Genomic DNA, 17,703 nt, shown 5'->3' on the forward strand with positions numbered 1-17,703 from the left:
TCTTGTGGACTCATTTCGAACCTAGAAATGAGTCCGCGCGAACGTTCACTAAGAAACAGGTCAAAACCTGCACAATGTGCACCTAAAAAACGGAAATGTAAGTACAATTCCGCTGGCCGAATATTCGGCTGATGGTCAGGCCGAACATCCGGTATCCGGTATCCGGCCAAACAACTATCCGTTGCATCTCTACTTAATATGAAAGAGTGATAGAGAGACACAAAGCGTTCCGTTATAACATCCAAAGATAGATATAACTCCGTTCATAGCGCAAACGAATGTCACCTTGGCTAGGCACCCAGAACGCATTGTTGACCGTTTAATCATCGTAATTATGATATATTATTTCCACGTAACAACAAAGATAAAGAAATGCAAGGGTTAGAAAAAACAGATATACTTTTCAGCACATCTATAGATTAGGTACATTTGATACACGTCAAGTGTTCTGATTAATCTGATTTACAATATTTGTAACGTAATTACCTACTAATTATTAGCTGAATAGGTTAGATCACAAAGTCTTTACATTGCCTCCTTAATGCAAAGAGAAAGAAGCAGTCCCAACAGCTTTCTGAAAGTATTATCCGACAGGTACGACTGTCGAATATGGAGGCACCTGGTGGTCTTAACTGGGCGACCTGTATGTTGACCTGTATGGTGTTTAGTTCTTTTTAGTTGTAGAATAACTTATTTAATTACTAACACTAGTATTACAGATAGACAGGCCGTGTCCGGGCCGGAGCTTCCGGCGCTTACTTTTCTATGACATTACAGGTGATCACGTGATGCTTTCCATAGAAAACGAAGCGCCGGAAGCTCTAGCCCGGACACGGCCCGGTCTAACGTGAGTCATCCTTAACCTGAGCAAAATCCTGAAAAGTTAACGATTTCAGAATTATGACTAATTAATATGACAATCATTACATTATGACTTTCAATAATTATGTCAAATAAAGGGACTCCGAGGAAAACAAAAAATAAAATAACAAATAAAATAAAATAAAATATGTTTTATTGCTTATACCAGAAGAAAAATATAAAAACATTGCACAAGAGCCAAACCAAAAAAAAACACAATACACTTAAATTCCACAAAAAACATTATAGAAAACATGCACAGAAAAAAAAAGAAAATTGAAACAGTAAACTACATCTAGGTCTGTTTGTGGTATAGGCAATGGGTACCAGTCTCAGCTTTTGCTAGATATATGTTGATATACCCAGCGCTGATTTTCAGACGGGCCCCTTTTGGTCGGTCGTTACACACCATTGCTCAAACCAGTATGTACCTATACTGGTCATATTATATATACAAATTAAACAAAGAAACGATTTAATTACTTAAGTACAGATTGCTAAATAATTTTAATCTGCTCATTACTGATTAGAATTAATCATATCATCAAGCCGTGTGCAATTCATTAACATTCATTGTTGTCAGTCAGTGTTGTCTCAAAAATGGTGAAGTTGACTGTGTTGATTCTTGCGGGGCTTGCCTTGGCTTCAGGTATATTTAAACTTTCACGATTTTTACTCATTATTATTTACAACGACGGGACTTAATCGCGTAAAATAAGTTTTAAACCCACTTCCGACGTTTCGAGGACGGCGTTGTCCCCGTGGTCTCGGAGAAGACTGGCTAAAGTTGACATCAACATCTTCTAGGCGCGCGAGTTTTTCGAACTACCCGCACTTGATCTTGTTGGTTTGGTGGGTTTAATACTTATTTTACGCGATTAAGTCCCGTCGTTGTAAATAATAATTCAGGTATATTTATTTCTCTATATCATAGCGATTCCGTGATTCTCACCTGATGGTCTCATCGGAAGATCAGCGCTGGAAGTCGCCAGCAGCATGCTGAGATGGGATCATTTCGTGACACTTTATTTTCACTATGTTCTTTTAATGTATGTCTATTGTCTGTGTGAAATGAAATGAAAACATTTATTGTGTGTGTTTACGAATAAAAACTATTCTATTCTAAATAAGTAAGCTAAGACTCTAAGACTAGAGTGCTCACTCCATACATAAATAGAGAAACTCAGTATTGGGTCCCCGGCAAGCTCGGTTCTCCATACACACATAGTTAAGCTAGATTTCTGGATAAGGTATATCCTGTAATTAGTTTATGTAACTTCAGATACCATAGTTAAAAACCGGCCAAGTGCAAGTTGGAGTCGCGCACGAAGGGTTCCGTACCATTACGCAAAAAACGGCAAAAAAATCACGTTTGTTGTATGGGAGCCCCACTTAAACATATATTTTATTCTGTTTTTAGTACTTGATGTTATAGCGGCGACAGAAATATATCATCTGTGAAAATTTCAACTGTCTAGCTATCACGGTTCATGAGATACAGCCTGGTGACAGGCAGATAGACGGACCGACGGACAGCGGAGTCTTAGTAATAGGGTCCCGTTTTTACCCTTTTAGTACGGAACCCTTAAGTTTTTCATACAAAACTTGTTTTTGTGTGTTGTGTTTGTGTTGTTCGTTTGTTTTATAAACTAGAACTATATACTTAAACTAATTACAGGCATAGATATACCTCATGTCATTGTACGTGCAAAGTTTCATTACAATCTAACACGTGATTTTAAAATGAGAACGAAAACCCTCGTACCTCATACCCTCGTACTCGTGGTTGTACGAGTAGGTGCAATTCGGGCGATCTTGCCGGGGACTCTTAAGTAAGCTTTGCGAAAACTTTTTTAACCGCCAACGCAAAAAGAGGGGTGTTATATATTTGAAGCAAATGTCTGTCTGTCTGTCTGTGGCATCATAGCTCTCCAACGGATAGACAGATTCCGACGCCTTTTTTAAGTGAAAGCGAGTTTCTTTGCTCTTGCCCTGGCCTTTCTTCAGGATTTCCCCGATCTGATCAGAGAGTCCGCCGAGGTCTACCCCTGCCAACTCCCACTTCTACTTTTCCCTTATACACTCTCTTTGATAGCCTTCTTTCACTCATTCTTAAGACCTGTCCAAACCATCTCAACATACCTTTCTCAATTTTTGTCACTACATTTTGGTTCAGTCCACACTTTTCCCTTATCACAATATTCCTAATTCTATCTTTAATATGGATATTTTAAACAATACAAAATATGTACCTACATAAAAACACATTATAAAAATTCTAACCTATAGGGTGCTGCCCGCAGCTGGGCAACGCCCAAGTTGACGGTGGTGAGGGCCGTAGAAAGAAGAACCGACGGACTATTCGCGCTGTGTCCAAGACTAACGCCTTCTGCATCTGATCCTTGATCCAACCACCCAGCGAGAGTCTCTCTAGGTGTTGGTCGAGACTTTTCGCTATGCGACCGTTCGCTGACACGACTACCAGGACAATGATCGTCAAGTCAACATCCCACATGGCTGTTATCTCGTGAGCCAAGTCTAGGTACTTTTTGGACTTTTCCTTCTCGGCCTTCACGTGATTCTCGTCGTGGGGGACGGTTACGTCGACAAGCACGGTCCGGCGCTGCGATCGATCTATCATTACAATGTAAGGCTTATTGTCTACAATAGTCCTGTCAGTGATGATCAATCCCAATAGAGATTATTATTTATTATTATCCTGTTATATCCACAGCTCTCCCAACCCAAGATCCTGTGCTGCGTAAGCTGGACCCCGGGCCGCGCTTCCAGCATGTCAGCGATGGAGAAGGAAAGCTGCACCTCGTGGACTTATGGCAAAAAGCCAGCGATGTACAAGAAGCGGCCAGATACAATCCCGATTCGCAGAACATTTATCATCTATTTACCAGGTACAGATCGACAAGAAATTCTACAAATTTATTGAAGGCCACAGCTTCAACGGGCAACACATGATGCAAACATCCATATGTTCATCTTCTTCATTCATTCCCGAAAAACTAAGTTAAAAAACTGTTTTCCACCATAAAAAGGATTCTACTTACTTTTAAGAACCATCCTTGGTAAATTTTATTTTCCTTTTCTTACCAGGTTAAACCCAACAGTGAGCCAGCCTATGATCATTGGAAACAGCGGTTTTCTCGGCCTGACGAACTACAACTCTCGGAGACGCACCATCATACTTCTTCATGGTTGGAACAGCGGGACCACTTCGGATTTTAACACCGTGCTTATACCAGGTAATCATCATTATTACTTTCTATCGATTCTCCTATCGATATTCTGCCATCAACTTCGTCCGCGACTTCGTTAATAAGTTTCAACCCCACTTTTATGCCTTTAGGGTTTAGGGGATGGATTTATTTGGGGCATATTTTATGAAAAGGGACCTTATTGTCGATGGCGCTTACGCCGCACAGCGTCGCGCGGCATTGTATCTATATCGGAGCATCGTTTTTAATGGCGTAAGCGCCATCGACAATAAGGTCCCTTTTTATAGAAAATACCACATTTATAGTATAAATTTTCTCAAATGATTTTTACGCCACACCCTAATCTGTTAAACACAAGCCTTTGTTTATTTTGTTCAGCGGTTACCAATACTACCGCTACTGACTGAACGGGAACAAACTCGTTTAAAAAGAAATTTTACCGTCCTGTTTATATGGTTCAAATTTATATAACAACTCATTCTGAGGCCACACACAGGCCACCGATCGTCCTTCATTACCCAAACTCGTTATCTCAGAATGAGCTGTTACATAAATTTGAACCTTAATACTATTACGATAGTTGCTTTTTAACGACATAGTTGCTTTGGCACGCGCTCGGCACGCGACTAAGGCACCTCTCCATAAAAGAAACAAAGGCTTTTGTTTAACGGATTAGGGTCTGAGGTCTAAAAATCATTTGAGAAAATTCATACTATAGTCACAGGTCACAGGGCGGACACGCTATACATCAAAAATCACTTGCGTTTCTATGTGTGAACGGCACGTCTGTACACGCGGCATGCGTCATAGTGTAAGTTGCTTAAAAATAGTACTGAGCGGCCGGCAAACGGCCGTCAATCTGGTGTCGCGGGGCGAGGTAATTCGAGTCGGGGCGGGGCGGTGCGTGGCCGTTCTGTATGATAATACTATTACTTATTCTGTGCTATAGTAAAAAATCCTTGTTAGCGGAATACTGAATGTCAAAATTATTAATAATACTGCAAGTTGCAGAACATTCCCAAAATATCCCAAAATTTCTGGAAACTCACGAGAAAATTCTCATTCAAGTTTCCACTTAGAAAGTTCCCGTTCAGATTAGGGATTATTACTCAATGTTCATAATTTTTAAGTGTTTCGTCTCACGTTTACTTTTAACCCTACACCCGAGAAGATACCGGGGAAAGCAACTTGGTGGAACTTATTTATTACAAGCTTTTTTATATAAACGTCGCCACTGATAATTAACTTTTTAAATCAACTTTAAAAAAACGAGTTCAGTCACTGCTACTGAAATCTAAAAATAACGACAATTGACGAAATCTAACTAGGTAAATAATTACACACCTTAATCTTTCCGTCTTCCATTACACACTCAGTCACAGTCACATACACACACACACGAACACGCACACACAATCACTCAAAACACACACGTACACATGACACATGTTATGCAAGCCATATCTAGTTTGTATAGAATGCTTTTTTACTCCCTTCTTTTTTTTGTGTTTCCACTTAGTTATTGCATGTTAATTGTACTTTTGTGGACATCTGTTATTGGCTATGTTTTCTGTTCACTATGATTTGTATTAATTTTTGTATTGCTGTTGATGCCCCAAATAAATAAAATAAAAAATAAAAATAAACCTGTTTCAGCTTTCCTACAAGCCGAGGACCTGAACGTCATCATGGTGGATTGGACGGCCGGATCCAACACCATCAACTACGCCGCTGCTGTTACCAACACCAAGACTGCAGGTCTGTCTTCTTGAACACATTTAGCGTTACGTCGTAGCCGATAACATGGATTTCCCGGTATGTAAGGAAATGCTTTGTAGAGGCAAAACGACAACGTGTCGTGTTTAGCGCTGAATGGGTTAAGATACTGTTCGGATTCAGACTGCACCAGCATTCTTAGATCTGAACATGATCATAAGGTGGACGCCCCAACACTATCAAGTATGCCGCTGCTACTTTTAATACACACAACTTTTAATAAAATGCCTCCCTACACTTTTGTCTCATACTTACTTAACACAGTTACAGTAAAGTAACTGCTGTGGCGCGACGACCCGAAGTGGATCTTGGCCTCCGACACCAAAGACCGCCATGCTACTCTGTCCCAAGCCGTTTCTGCCCAGTCGACGGCGCCGAGTTCGCTGAGTTTGTCTTATAAAATTAGATATTCCTGGGTGGTTAGAAGGGCTTCTTATATCTTGAGTTTATGATAATGTTTCAGGTGAAGGCATAGCTCGCTTTATCGACTGGCTAAACAGAGAGACCGGGGCCTCCGCGACCCACTACCATATCGTCGGGCACAGCCTCGGGGCCCACATGGCGGGCATCATAGGCCGGAACATGAATGGCGCTCCGGCTTACCTGACAGGTACTCTTCTCAAATACCATTCAGACAGGCCAGAGTTAAGTGGCCCCTTTACCTCACAGTCTAAGGGCCCACATGGCTGGCATCATCGGTCGGAATTTGAATGGAGCTCCGGCTTATCTGACAGGTGCTTTTCTCAAATACCATTCAGACAGGCCAGAATTAAAGGGCCCCTTTACTACACAGTCTAGGAGCCCACATGGCTGGCATCATCGCTGAGAACCTCAACGGCGATCCGGCGTTCTACCATTGAGACAGGCTAGAGTTTTACGGTACCACATCGTGGGGCACAGCCTCGGGGACCACATGGCCGACACGGCATCCTCCACGGGAAACGCGAATCCGAAATTTCGCTATCTGCCTCTTTATCGCTCGAATATGCAAGAGTGACAGAGATAACGAAATTTCCATTTTTGTGTTTCGCGATAGACCCTCAGATTGTGGTAGTGGCGCCCTAGCGCCCCTACGCAGAGTTTCGCGTAATATTCCCTATTATAGATAAACTGAAATAGATATTATACACTAAAGAAAACATGACCAGTCCACCGGTGGCCGAAACGGGAATCGAACCCGCGTCTTCAGCTTACGCCTGACCACTAGAACACCCGGCCACGGCGGTACCCGTCCCAAATTCCCTGGTGTATGTTCATAAAATTATTTGATTTGATTTGAACCAGCCACCTAGCGAGAGTCTCTCTAGGTATTGGTCGAAACTTCGCTATGAGACCGTTCGCTGAAATGACTATTGGGACAGTGAACATCGAATCAATTATTAATATTATTAGGTGATGAGGAAATTAAGAATATAGGAAGCGCTGGTGGCCTAGCGGTAAGAGCATGCGACTTTCAATCCGGAGGTCGCGGGTTAAACCCCGGCTCGTACCAATGACTTTTCGGAATTTAACTTATGTACGAAATATCATTTGATATTTACCAGTCGCTTTTCGGTGAAGGAAAACATCGTGAGGAAACCGGACTAATCCTAACAAGGCCTAGTTCCCCCTCTGGGTTGGAAGGTCAGATGGCAGTCGCTTTCGTAAAAACTAGTGCCTACATCAATTCTTAGGATTAGTTGTCAAGCGGACCTCAGGCTCCCATGAGCCGTGGCAAAATGCCGGGATAACGCGAGGAAGATGATGATGAGGAAATTAAGAATATATTCCTAAATCACTCGCCTTTACCAAACACTTTGTTGCAGCCTTGGAGCCCGCTCTCCCCGGCTTCATCACAAACGAAGACAAGTTCCGCCCCGACGACGGTGCCTATACCGAGGTTATCCACACCAACGCTGGAAACCTGGGCTATGTCAGCACCCTGGGCCAGGTGGACTTCTACCCCAACGGGGGAAATAATATGGCTGGATGTGACAGTATGGCATGCGATCATGCCAGGTAAGAATAACAAAACTTCCGTGAGACACAGACATATTAAATATATGCAAGCTCCTGATGATCTGCTCGGTACGGAGTGAAACATTTCATTTCATTTATTTAGCATATATAAGCATTACAGCGTTTACATGAGCGTTTTTTGACTTAAAATACGTGAGTGACCCGTTATTAATATATTTAATATGCCAGGTAAGAATATTTTATAAGATTCTGTCCGTGTGGTCATAATGTGCGGTTTTTGAACGCATCATGGAGGGTTTATGATATTTGGATAGATAATAGTACATTGTGATACAAGAGTGCTAAGTTGGTCATTACACACGAGGCGATATTGTGCGAGCTATAAGCGAGCGCGCAATAAGAAAGCCGATGTGTGTAATGACCAATGCACACGCGTTTCATACGACGTTTTTCAACACACTTGCGAAGAAAAAAAAACTTTCATATTAAACAAATTTTAATTGTTAAAACAATTAGTATGCAGTCTTGTATAGTATGTCATACTGCCGGCCGCCCCTGCCGGGCCGCGGCAGGCGGTCGGGGGGCGCCGGTGCCCGCCAGTCCGACCAATCAGGAAGCAATCAGTTACCTTCTTAACTCAGTCGGATAATATAATAACAAAGCACGAGTGTTATAATATACTGAAAAACCACGCGTGCCTAATATCTAGGATTATGAGCCAAAAATCGGTGGAATAAAAACGTCGTTTTGAGCGTGTTGAAAAATGACTAATGTAGCAATTCAAAATATATACACAATTTCGTTTACCTGAGTATATGAATAATAATATAGAAATATTATGTTTGAATATATTAGACATTGCTTTTTTGAATTGGAGCATAGTTAAGGATGACTCACGTTAGACCGCGCCGTGACCGGTCCGGAGCTTCCGGCGCTTACTGACAGGCTTCATGACAGGTGATCACGTGATGCTTTCCATAGAAAACGAAGCGCCAGAAGCTCCGGCCCGGTCTAACGTGAGTCATCCTTTACCCACCAAGGAGCAAAGTAGGGCCATTTTACGGTACTCCTGTTCTTAACCTCGTAAACGTTTTCAGGTCTTACTTCTACCTCGGCGAGTCCCTAACCTCTGGGGGCTTCACGGGCCGTCGTTGTGCCACCTACGTGGGTGCCATGAGCGGCAACTGTCTGTTGTTTGGCAACCTGCAAATGGGAGGACTCGTGCCGAAGACGGGGTGAGACCCTACGTATTGCTAGGGCCACGGGTCTCTATTGTTTGACATAATTATTGAAAGTCAATAAATTGTCATATTATCATTAGTCATAATTTGGTTTTTCTCAGAAACGCGTAACTTTTCAGGATTGCCAAAAAACAAACCTAACCTAACCTAACCTAACCTATCTATAGGATAACCCGAGGAAAATCCTGTAAAGTTAACGGTTTCAGAATTATGACTAATGATAATATGACAATCATTACATTATGACTTTCAATAATTATGTCAAACAAATAATAGGCGTAATAGGTGACCGAGGTGAGTTGTGACAGAGGAGAGTTGTGACATTGTCGATTTATTGGAACCTCTTAACTTAGCGAGCTCGCAACAATGCGCGTTTGTTAACTAGTAACTTGAACTTGACACGCGCTATTACGAGCTCGTTATTAGTTAATAGCACAACTCCCCTGTGTCACTCACCTCGGTCTCCCCTACGCATTGCTTACTAGCATTTTTAAATGTATTTACAATTTAAACGTGTATGTTAGTATTGTTAGTTGTAATAGTTGTGTTTGTGGTATCGCAGCTCAATAATGAACTGTTTTGAGGGGACTTTTTATAATAGAAAGTGTTGTCAAAATAGTTCTTTAGATAGGTTTCAACTCATTAGATGCGCCTGTTTTGATTTTGTGGGCGGTGGTAATGTTAGAAACCGGCCAAGTGCGAATCGGACTCGTAATGTATTTCTTATGTGAAACGTGAGTGAAATCTCTTTAAACAACCCGTCAGTCCGACTCCCGCTTGACTGCACATTTCTAATAAGTTTTCCTGTGATCTATAGGTAAAGATCTATTGTGTATTTTTTTCAAAATTTTAGACCTATTAGTTTCGGGGATAAAGGGGGAATGGTCATTTGATATGTAACACGATACAGTTAGAAAAACTATATTTTCTAATTTTTTCATTTACCCACCAAAAGTGGCCCCCATGTTAAAAATTCATTTGTTTACGTTATATGTCCGTCTTTGGGTCACAAACTTACATATGTATATCAAATTTCAACTTAATTGGGCCAGTAGTTTCGGAGAAAATAGGCTGTGACAGACGGACAGACAGACAGACAGACAGACGAGTGATCCTATAAGGGTACCGTTTTTTCCTTTTGAGGTACGGAACCCTAAAAATATAAAAATGGTAGCGCCATCTGTTGGCGTGTGGTGGTGGGGTGTTACAAATATAAATTTTAATAATGCAGAATTTCTTTATTTACAGGCGATCAGGAATCTTCTGGCTGGAGACCAATGCTCAACCGCCATTCTCCAGGGGCTAACTTATTTACATTTACATGTAAAGCCTGGCCAGTAATATATGATCATTGTCAAGAGGGCGCTGTTCGTTCTCATGTATAGGGTGACAGTTCAGTATAGTATGAAAAAAATAGTTCCAGTGAAATTCCGCAACATGGCGCGTGATCTTCCTGGGCAGGCTTTACTATATAATCTACCTACTGGCTTCTTTAGAATAATACGCTGTGTAAATCCAATACGGGCAAATATTTAAACGGTGCTAAGCATAGGACAGAATAAATGTTGCTTACAAATACAATTAAAATAATAACATTACAAAATAATTAGGCCCGCAATGTAAAGCGACACACAAGTTACAATATGTGCCATTTTCAATCAAAAGGGTACTTATTGTCGGTTGTCAATAAGGCGCTATTTCCATACAGCTTCAATTTGAAATCAACCTTATTGACAAGCGACAATGTGGTACCATTTGGTTGAAAATGTCACATATACGAGCTTTGTAAAGTAACTTTGTCAACGTTTGTTGGCAGTTAAAAGCTCGTATTTGTCAATGTTATGTCTTGTAATGTATGCAGTAAATTTTCAAAAATTAATTAGATGGTCATATCATAATTAAGTGTAACTTATTAACTGGTGACCGAAGAGCTGGCGGCTTTCTCGCACAACGTATCAGCATTGCGATACAGCGGGGAAATGCCGCCAGCATCCTTGGTACAATGCCTCAAGGGCCTATTTTAGATTTAAGCTAGTTATTAATTTCGTTTACGTAGTACCACTGTATATATCTTGAGTGTAACTTAATAAAACTTTTTTATTTTATTGTCCGTATTGGATTTACACTGTATGATTAAAGGATGACTCACGTTAGACCGGGCCGTGTCCGGGCCAGAGCTTCCGGCGTTTACTTTTCTATGACATGACAGGTGATCACGTGATGCTTTTTATAGAAAACGAAGCGCCGGAAGCGGTTGGACTAAAGCAGAGGGTGCCGACACTTAAAAAAAATTTCATCGGAGTGATGTTATTTTTTATTGTGTTATCGTAGAGAATACGCTAAACTAAGCATGTTTTGTAGTAAAAACTTTTCTCTAAAATCAAAAATGGCCGAGATATTTGACCCGCAATTTGAAACCACTACTTGACAAATTAAAATCAATCATTTGGAACAGTAAATTTAAGTAACAGAGACAAGATAGGTGCGACGACGAGCGAAGCGAGGATGAGTGTGTTAGGTTGACCACGATGATCGCGATCAGACGTTATTGTACCTACTAAAAAAATTCTATTTTTTTGCACCCCCTTTGCTTTAGGCCAACCCCGGAAGCCCGGCCCGGACACGGCCCGGTCTAACGTGAGTCATCCTTAATAAAAAGAGTAAATTCAAATAAACCACGATGAGACTATACGAACAAAATAAATAAATAAGTTATTTTCTTATCATCTTTTTTATTATTGTTATTATACCTATCTGTCCTTCTAGCTTTAAATTATAAATACTCATAATGCAGGTAAATAAACTTAGCTAATGCCCCTGTTATGTATGTATGTATAAACTCTTAATTGTACAAAACACAGAACACAAATATGGCACAGAAATAGGCAGTACAAAGGCAAACTCATCCCTTCCCTTCCCTTCCCTTTTGTGTATGTTAAGAGTTCGAATACTACACATTCTATTTAAATTTAATATAACCAAATATAACGTAAGGTTTTTGTTATTAGGGTTCCGTACCTCAAAAGGAAAAAACGGAACCCTTATAGGATCACTCGTGCGTCTGCCTGTCCGTCTGTCACAGCCTATTTTCTCCGAAGCCACTGGACCAATTAAGTTAAAATTTGGTACACATATGTAAGTTTGTGACCCAAAGACGGACATGTAACGTAAATAAATTAATTTTAAACACGGGGGCCACTTTTGGGGGGTAAATGCGAAAATTAAAAAATGATGTTTTTCAAACTATATCGTGTTACATATCAAATGAAAGAGCTCATTGTGAGAATCTCAAATTTTTTTTTATAATTTTAAGATAAACAGTTTAGAAGTTATTCAAGAAAATAGGCAAAAAATGACCATTCCCCCTTTATCTCCGAAACTACTGGGTCTAAAATTTTGAAAAACACACAAAATTGCTCTTTACTTATAGATAGGAAAACCTATTAGAAATGTGCAGTCAAGCGTGAGTCGGACTTAATTACTTAGTTTTTGATCCGACCCCTACGGGTTTTTTAAAGACATTTCACTCACGTTTCACATAAAAAATACATTGTTTAAATTATGTTATGTACGGAACCCTTGGAACGCGAGTCCGACTCGCACTTGGCCGGTTTTTATTTTATAGTATTATACGTAGTATATCGTATCATCATCATATATTTAAGAGTTATACTCTTGTCGGTGGAGCGATTTCCATAAGTGTCGGTCCTCTGCCTTCTCCTTGACAGCCTGATACGACACGACGTTGAGTTTTTCCTTTACTTGATCTATGTATGTTCTCCTTGGTCTGCCCCTCCGCCTCCTTGCCTCAACTCTCCCTTCAATTATGTTCTTGATAAATTCGTCGTGTCGTAGCAGGTGTCCAAGCATCTTTCCTCTTCTATTTTCTATGGTTCTCAACAAACTCCTCTTCTCTCCTACCATGCGTATATCGTATATCCTTGCTAAATTGCAGCTAGCTCTCTAGCACTAACGATCACTGCGCTGAGCCGCGGACGTACAGACGGATAGACTTACAGACATGGCGAAACTACATGGGTTCCTAGTTGACTAGGGAAGCCTAAAAAGATTACTTATATGGGGCATTTTCTACGAAACGGGACCTTATTGTCGATGGCGCTTACGCCGCACAGCGTCGCGCGGCATTGTATTTATATCGGAGCATCGTTTATAATGGCGTAAGCGCCATCGACAATAAGGTCCCTTTTTATAGAAAATACCACATATTATATTAGTTTACTATTGGTATGTACATGGTATGAGTGCTAGAGAATCGCTTAGAAATAAGTTCATGGAGATTAATATATTGACTGTATACTCCCAATATGTTTATGAAAATATTGTATATGTTCATAAACATATAGATAACTTTAAAAGAAATTGTGACATTCATAACATTAATACCAGAAACAAGGACAAACTAGCAGTGCCAACTACACGGCTGCAAAAGATCAAAAACTCTTTTAAGGGTAACTGTGTACGGTTCTACAATAAACTGCCAAGTAGTGTAACTGAACTTCCATTGCATAGATTCAAAAAACATATTAAGAGTAAATTAATTGGTAAAGCTTATTATAATATCAAGGATTATATTAATGACAAAAATGCCTGGGACTGAGTTGACTTGTGCCTTTTTTTGCACTTTTAATATTTATATTTTATTGTACTCTGCTGACTCCTATTCCTTTTATGTATGTTTGACATTATCTTTTAATTTGTTGCTAATTGTTGCCAATTGTATTGTTTATTATTATTATTATTTTTTTATTATTATTAATGATTGTAATTTTTACTTATATTTTGTATGACATGTCAAAAGTGCTTATTAATTTATTATTAAGCTTACTTGAATAAACGATTTTTGAAGTTTTGAAGTTTTACATGCCAGGTGACATGTAAAATTACTTATAAGTCTTATAACTAACGACCCGCCCCGGCTTCGCATGGGTAGTTCAACCAATTTACACAAAACCTTTACAAATTATACACTCAAACCTTCCTTAAGAATCACTTTATTGATAGGTGAAACGCATGAAAATCCGTTCAGTAGTTTTTAAGTTTATCGCGAACATACAGACAGACAGATGCGGCAGGGGGACTTAGTTTAATATTATGTATACTCGTATTGGTTTTACCAATAGATATCTCAATCTCAATAAGTACTTACACGCAGAAAACAGTTTCAAGGTAAAGTAGATTAATTGTGACGTCGAAAATCAAAACAGATAATGAGTTAGATAGGGATACCTTTTATAGATTATACCTAATAATTAATAAATTACATTAAAAAATAAGTTTTTGGCAAAAAAAAAAACATTTTTGGTACAAGCTTTTATCGCTGACTGTACTTTTCTTTTCACAGGCAACTAATACTCATCTAGTCAATTTTAAGAACCCCAAACACAATTTGGTTGCGTTGTTTTATCGCAGAGTACCTATGGCATGGCCACCTCGTGTCTCAATCATCAGATCAGCTTTGCGATGCTAATTTGCGCGAGAAAGCTGCCAGCTATTCGGTCCCAGTGAAGACTAGTCTTTTGGATAGCTCTTTAAAAATCTGTAGAACATTAGGACCCTACGGGCCAAGGGTCTCAACCCCAAAGGGCATGAAAGTATACTCGGGGTCAAGACCCCTGTATTTGTGAATCTTGAGGTTTTCGGCCGCTTTTGCGCTAGGAAGGAGGCAGTGTGTCTAAGACACATGTAGCGTCACTAGCACCCTTCCCAAACTCCACGGAACCAGGGACATACCTAACGTCCGGTATATCGGGTTAAAGATATTTTATTTGTCTCAAAAGAAATATTACATTTCACTCTAAGAACAAATTAAATTATTTTCTATGAAAATATTTTAATTTGTGGTTTTTCAAGTAGACACACTACTATTTAAACTATAAACTGAAATAAATGTCATATACGAAGGAAAAAAAAATGACCAAAGCCTCCAGTGTGCAGAGCTGTGTGTGAGTGTGTGTTTGTTGTGAGTGTGTGGAGGGGGCGCCACAAGCCTTCGGGAATTGTCATATACTTGGAAATTTCGACCCATGCCACCGTGACCGGATAGCCGAGCGGTTCAGGCACCTGTCCGGTAAACGGGGTACGCTGGTTCGTTTCCAGCTCTGGACACTGGAGGCTTTGGTCATTTTTTCCTTCGTATATGACATTTATTTCAGTTTATTACATTTCACTTAATGAGATAGGTCGATACATGCAAAAATTATGTTGGCTACTGAGCGTTAACAGTAATGCAAAATACATATTATGTTTGTTAGAGGGACAGTAATAACAAAATGAGCAAAACAATAAAAAACTTACATAAGCTAATTAACAGATAATAACTTCTTGTGATAACAAGCAGAAACGTCTGCGATCGATGCTATTAAGCTTAGAAATTGAAATTGAATTTTTTTTTTTTTGAAATTGAAATCATTTATTGCATATCACATAGCAGGTACAGGTGTTCTTAAATATAAGCTGTTCATGTGACGCCCTGTTAGGGCACGGCAACATAGTTCCACATAGGGAAACATACTTATTTAATCTAAAATTATACATATTATTATTTACATATGTGCCAAATAATTAATTAATTATTTTACATTTAAATATATAAAAAAAAAATAGAATAAATTTAAAAGTGGAAAAATTACTGCCTTGGGTGAGACTTGAACTCACGGCCTCTGGATCGATACTCCAGCGCTCTGCCAACTGAGCCACCAAGACCAGTTGGCAGAGCGCTGGAGTATCGATCCAGAGGCCGTGAGTTCAAGTCTCACCCAAGGCAGTAATTTTTCCACTTTTAAATTTATTCTAAACTTCTTGTGATGTTTTTATATTCCCAAGTGTGCGATTCTAAAACATGTGGCGGGTAAGCATAGATTCCTTTGTTAACGGCTATATCCCAGGTAGCAAAATGACGTAAAATGACATCACGACATCATAACGAAACTGGGTCCTGTAACACAGGGTTTCCTAGCTCAGGACACAGGGTCGTGATTTATTGTATACTCAAATTTGCACAATAAACTTTTTTCATTTTTTCATTTTTTTCATTTTCATCAGCGACGTCATAATGACGGCATTATTACGTCATTACGACGTCGCTGACGTCATTTGACGTCATTTTGCTACCTGGGATAAATAAAACTTGCTTACATTAAATTATAGATTGTAAAATAATACAATGATAAATTGTAATAATACATTATGCTACGTTCGTCATTACATCCAGACGTTTCGAACCCTTTACAGCAGCGGTTCCTAACCTGGGGGTAATTACCCCCGTGGGGGTAAAACTGGCATTTTACGGGGTACCTATCTATAAGAAAAAATATTAATGATTATGGAGGAGGGGTAACATCGAGTTCCTAGTTAGTCAAAGGGGTACCACTGGTTTACAGCGTTCGTGGTCAACGGGTGAATGGGTGAATATAGGATGACTCACGTTAGACCGGGCCGTGTCCGGGCTCGGAGCTTCCGGCGCTAAGTTTTCTATAGAAAGCATCACGTGATCACCTGTTATGTCATAGAAAAATAAGCGCCGGAAGCTCCGGCCCGGACACGGCCCGGTCTAACGTGAGATCCTTATATGCGATATAATCCGTTTTCATAGTTTTCATGAGTAACTATCGCGGTAACAAGACAATATTAAGTATCATCTATCATCTATGTTAAAATTATTTGCTCATGTTACAGGCCACACCCGGTTTTACTTTGGGCTCTATTTTGGGCTCATAAACATTCCTAATCTAGAAAAACAAGTCAATCAATAACATAGGGAAATACGTGCTTATCTTTCTTTATCACAAAATGTTTAAAAGATCTTATCTTTGGTTTGCTGTCACACAAATAATGCCTATTTTTTCTCACTTATACAATAAAAAACCGTCCAAGTGCGAGTCGGACTCGCGCACCGAGGGTTCCGTACTTTTTAGTATTTGTTGTTATAGCGGCAACAGAAATACATCATCTGTGAAAATTTCAACTGTCTAGCTATCACGGTTCATGAGATACAGCCTCGTGACAGACAGACGGACAGCGAACTCTTAGTAATAGGGTCCCGTTTTTACCCTTTGGGTACGGAATCCTAAAAATACATCTATTTCATGTATTTTTATTTTTAATCCGATAAATCAATGGAATTCGATTAATCAATTAAAATACGTAAAGATAGCGTTTTGATCGGATGTTTTAATAAATAGTGAAGCGTCCATTTTAGGGGCGTCATACCAAGACGATCTTTCGGTCAGAAAACATGAAGTACTTAGCGGTTCTTTTGGGCGCCATAGCTGCTGCAGCAGGTTTGTTTCCAAATTATTATCATCTTCCTCGTTTTACCCTATCACACACACAACTATATATATATATATAGATATTATTTGTTCGTCTCATAAATGTATACGATTCTAATTTTATTTTTGCTTACACATTTGTAACTACTGTAATAAATCCTATGCAATAATATTATGTTTGCGGGTGACGAATCTTACTTCACCGTGATACAGTTTTAACTAGTACGGGGAGTAAAGGACTCATTCTTCTCATAATGTATAACTTTACAACTAAATTAGTTTATTTACGTACCTAAATCAGACTGATGTATGTACCTCCATCCTTACCTATTTATAAGTAATGTA

General features: G+C 39.6%; 2 protein-coding genes across 2 annotated transcripts in view; both read left to right on the forward strand.

The window, feature by feature from the left end:
- Positions 1-1,450: 1,450 nt before the first annotated feature.
- Positions 1,451-10,385, forward strand: LOC134753129 (pancreatic triacylglycerol lipase-like). The gene is made up of 8 exons (XM_063688904.1): positions 1,451-1,510; positions 3,596-3,770; positions 3,970-4,118; positions 5,748-5,849; positions 6,331-6,477; positions 7,673-7,865; positions 8,924-9,061; positions 10,316-10,385. Exons 1-8 carry the CDS (start codon positions 1,462-1,464, stop codon positions 10,371-10,373), a joined length of 1,011 nt encoding a protein of 336 aa, XP_063544974.1. The 5' UTR covers positions 1,451-1,461; the 3' UTR covers positions 10,374-10,385.
- A 6,909-nt stretch (positions 10,386-17,294) lies between these two features.
- LOC134753378 (pancreatic triacylglycerol lipase-like) overlaps positions 17,295-17,703 on the forward strand; it is a 36,298-nt gene continuing 35,889 nt past the window's right edge. The window contains exon 1 of the mRNA XM_063689265.1: positions 17,295-17,367. Within this exon, the coding sequence (XP_063545335.1) occupies positions 17,322-17,367 (46 nt within the window). The 5' untranslated portion in view covers positions 17,295-17,321. The remainder of the gene's footprint in view (positions 17,368-17,703) is intronic.

Source organism: Cydia strobilella, chromosome 26 (genome assembly GCF_947568885.1).
Source record: "Cydia strobilella chromosome 26, ilCydStro3.1, whole genome shotgun sequence".
NCBI classification, from domain to species: domain Eukaryota; kingdom Metazoa; phylum Arthropoda; class Insecta; order Lepidoptera; family Tortricidae; genus Cydia; species Cydia strobilella.

What these genes read in the sequence shown, in the direction of transcription:
- LOC134753129 (XM_063688904.1), top strand. Translation starts at nt 1,462, where the DNA reads ATGGTGAAGTTGACTGTGTTGATTCTTGCGGGGCTTGCCTTGGCTTCA. An exon ending in GGGGCTTGCCTTGGCTTCAG is followed by an intron (nt 1,511 to 3,595) that starts GTATATTTAAAC and finishes TTATATCCACAG; the next exon opens with CTCTCCCAACCCAAGATCCT. An exon ending in GGACTCGTGCCGAAGACGGG is followed by an intron (nt 9,062 to 10,315) that starts GTGAGACCCTAC and finishes CTTTATTTACAG; the next exon opens with GCGATCAGGAATCTTCTGGC.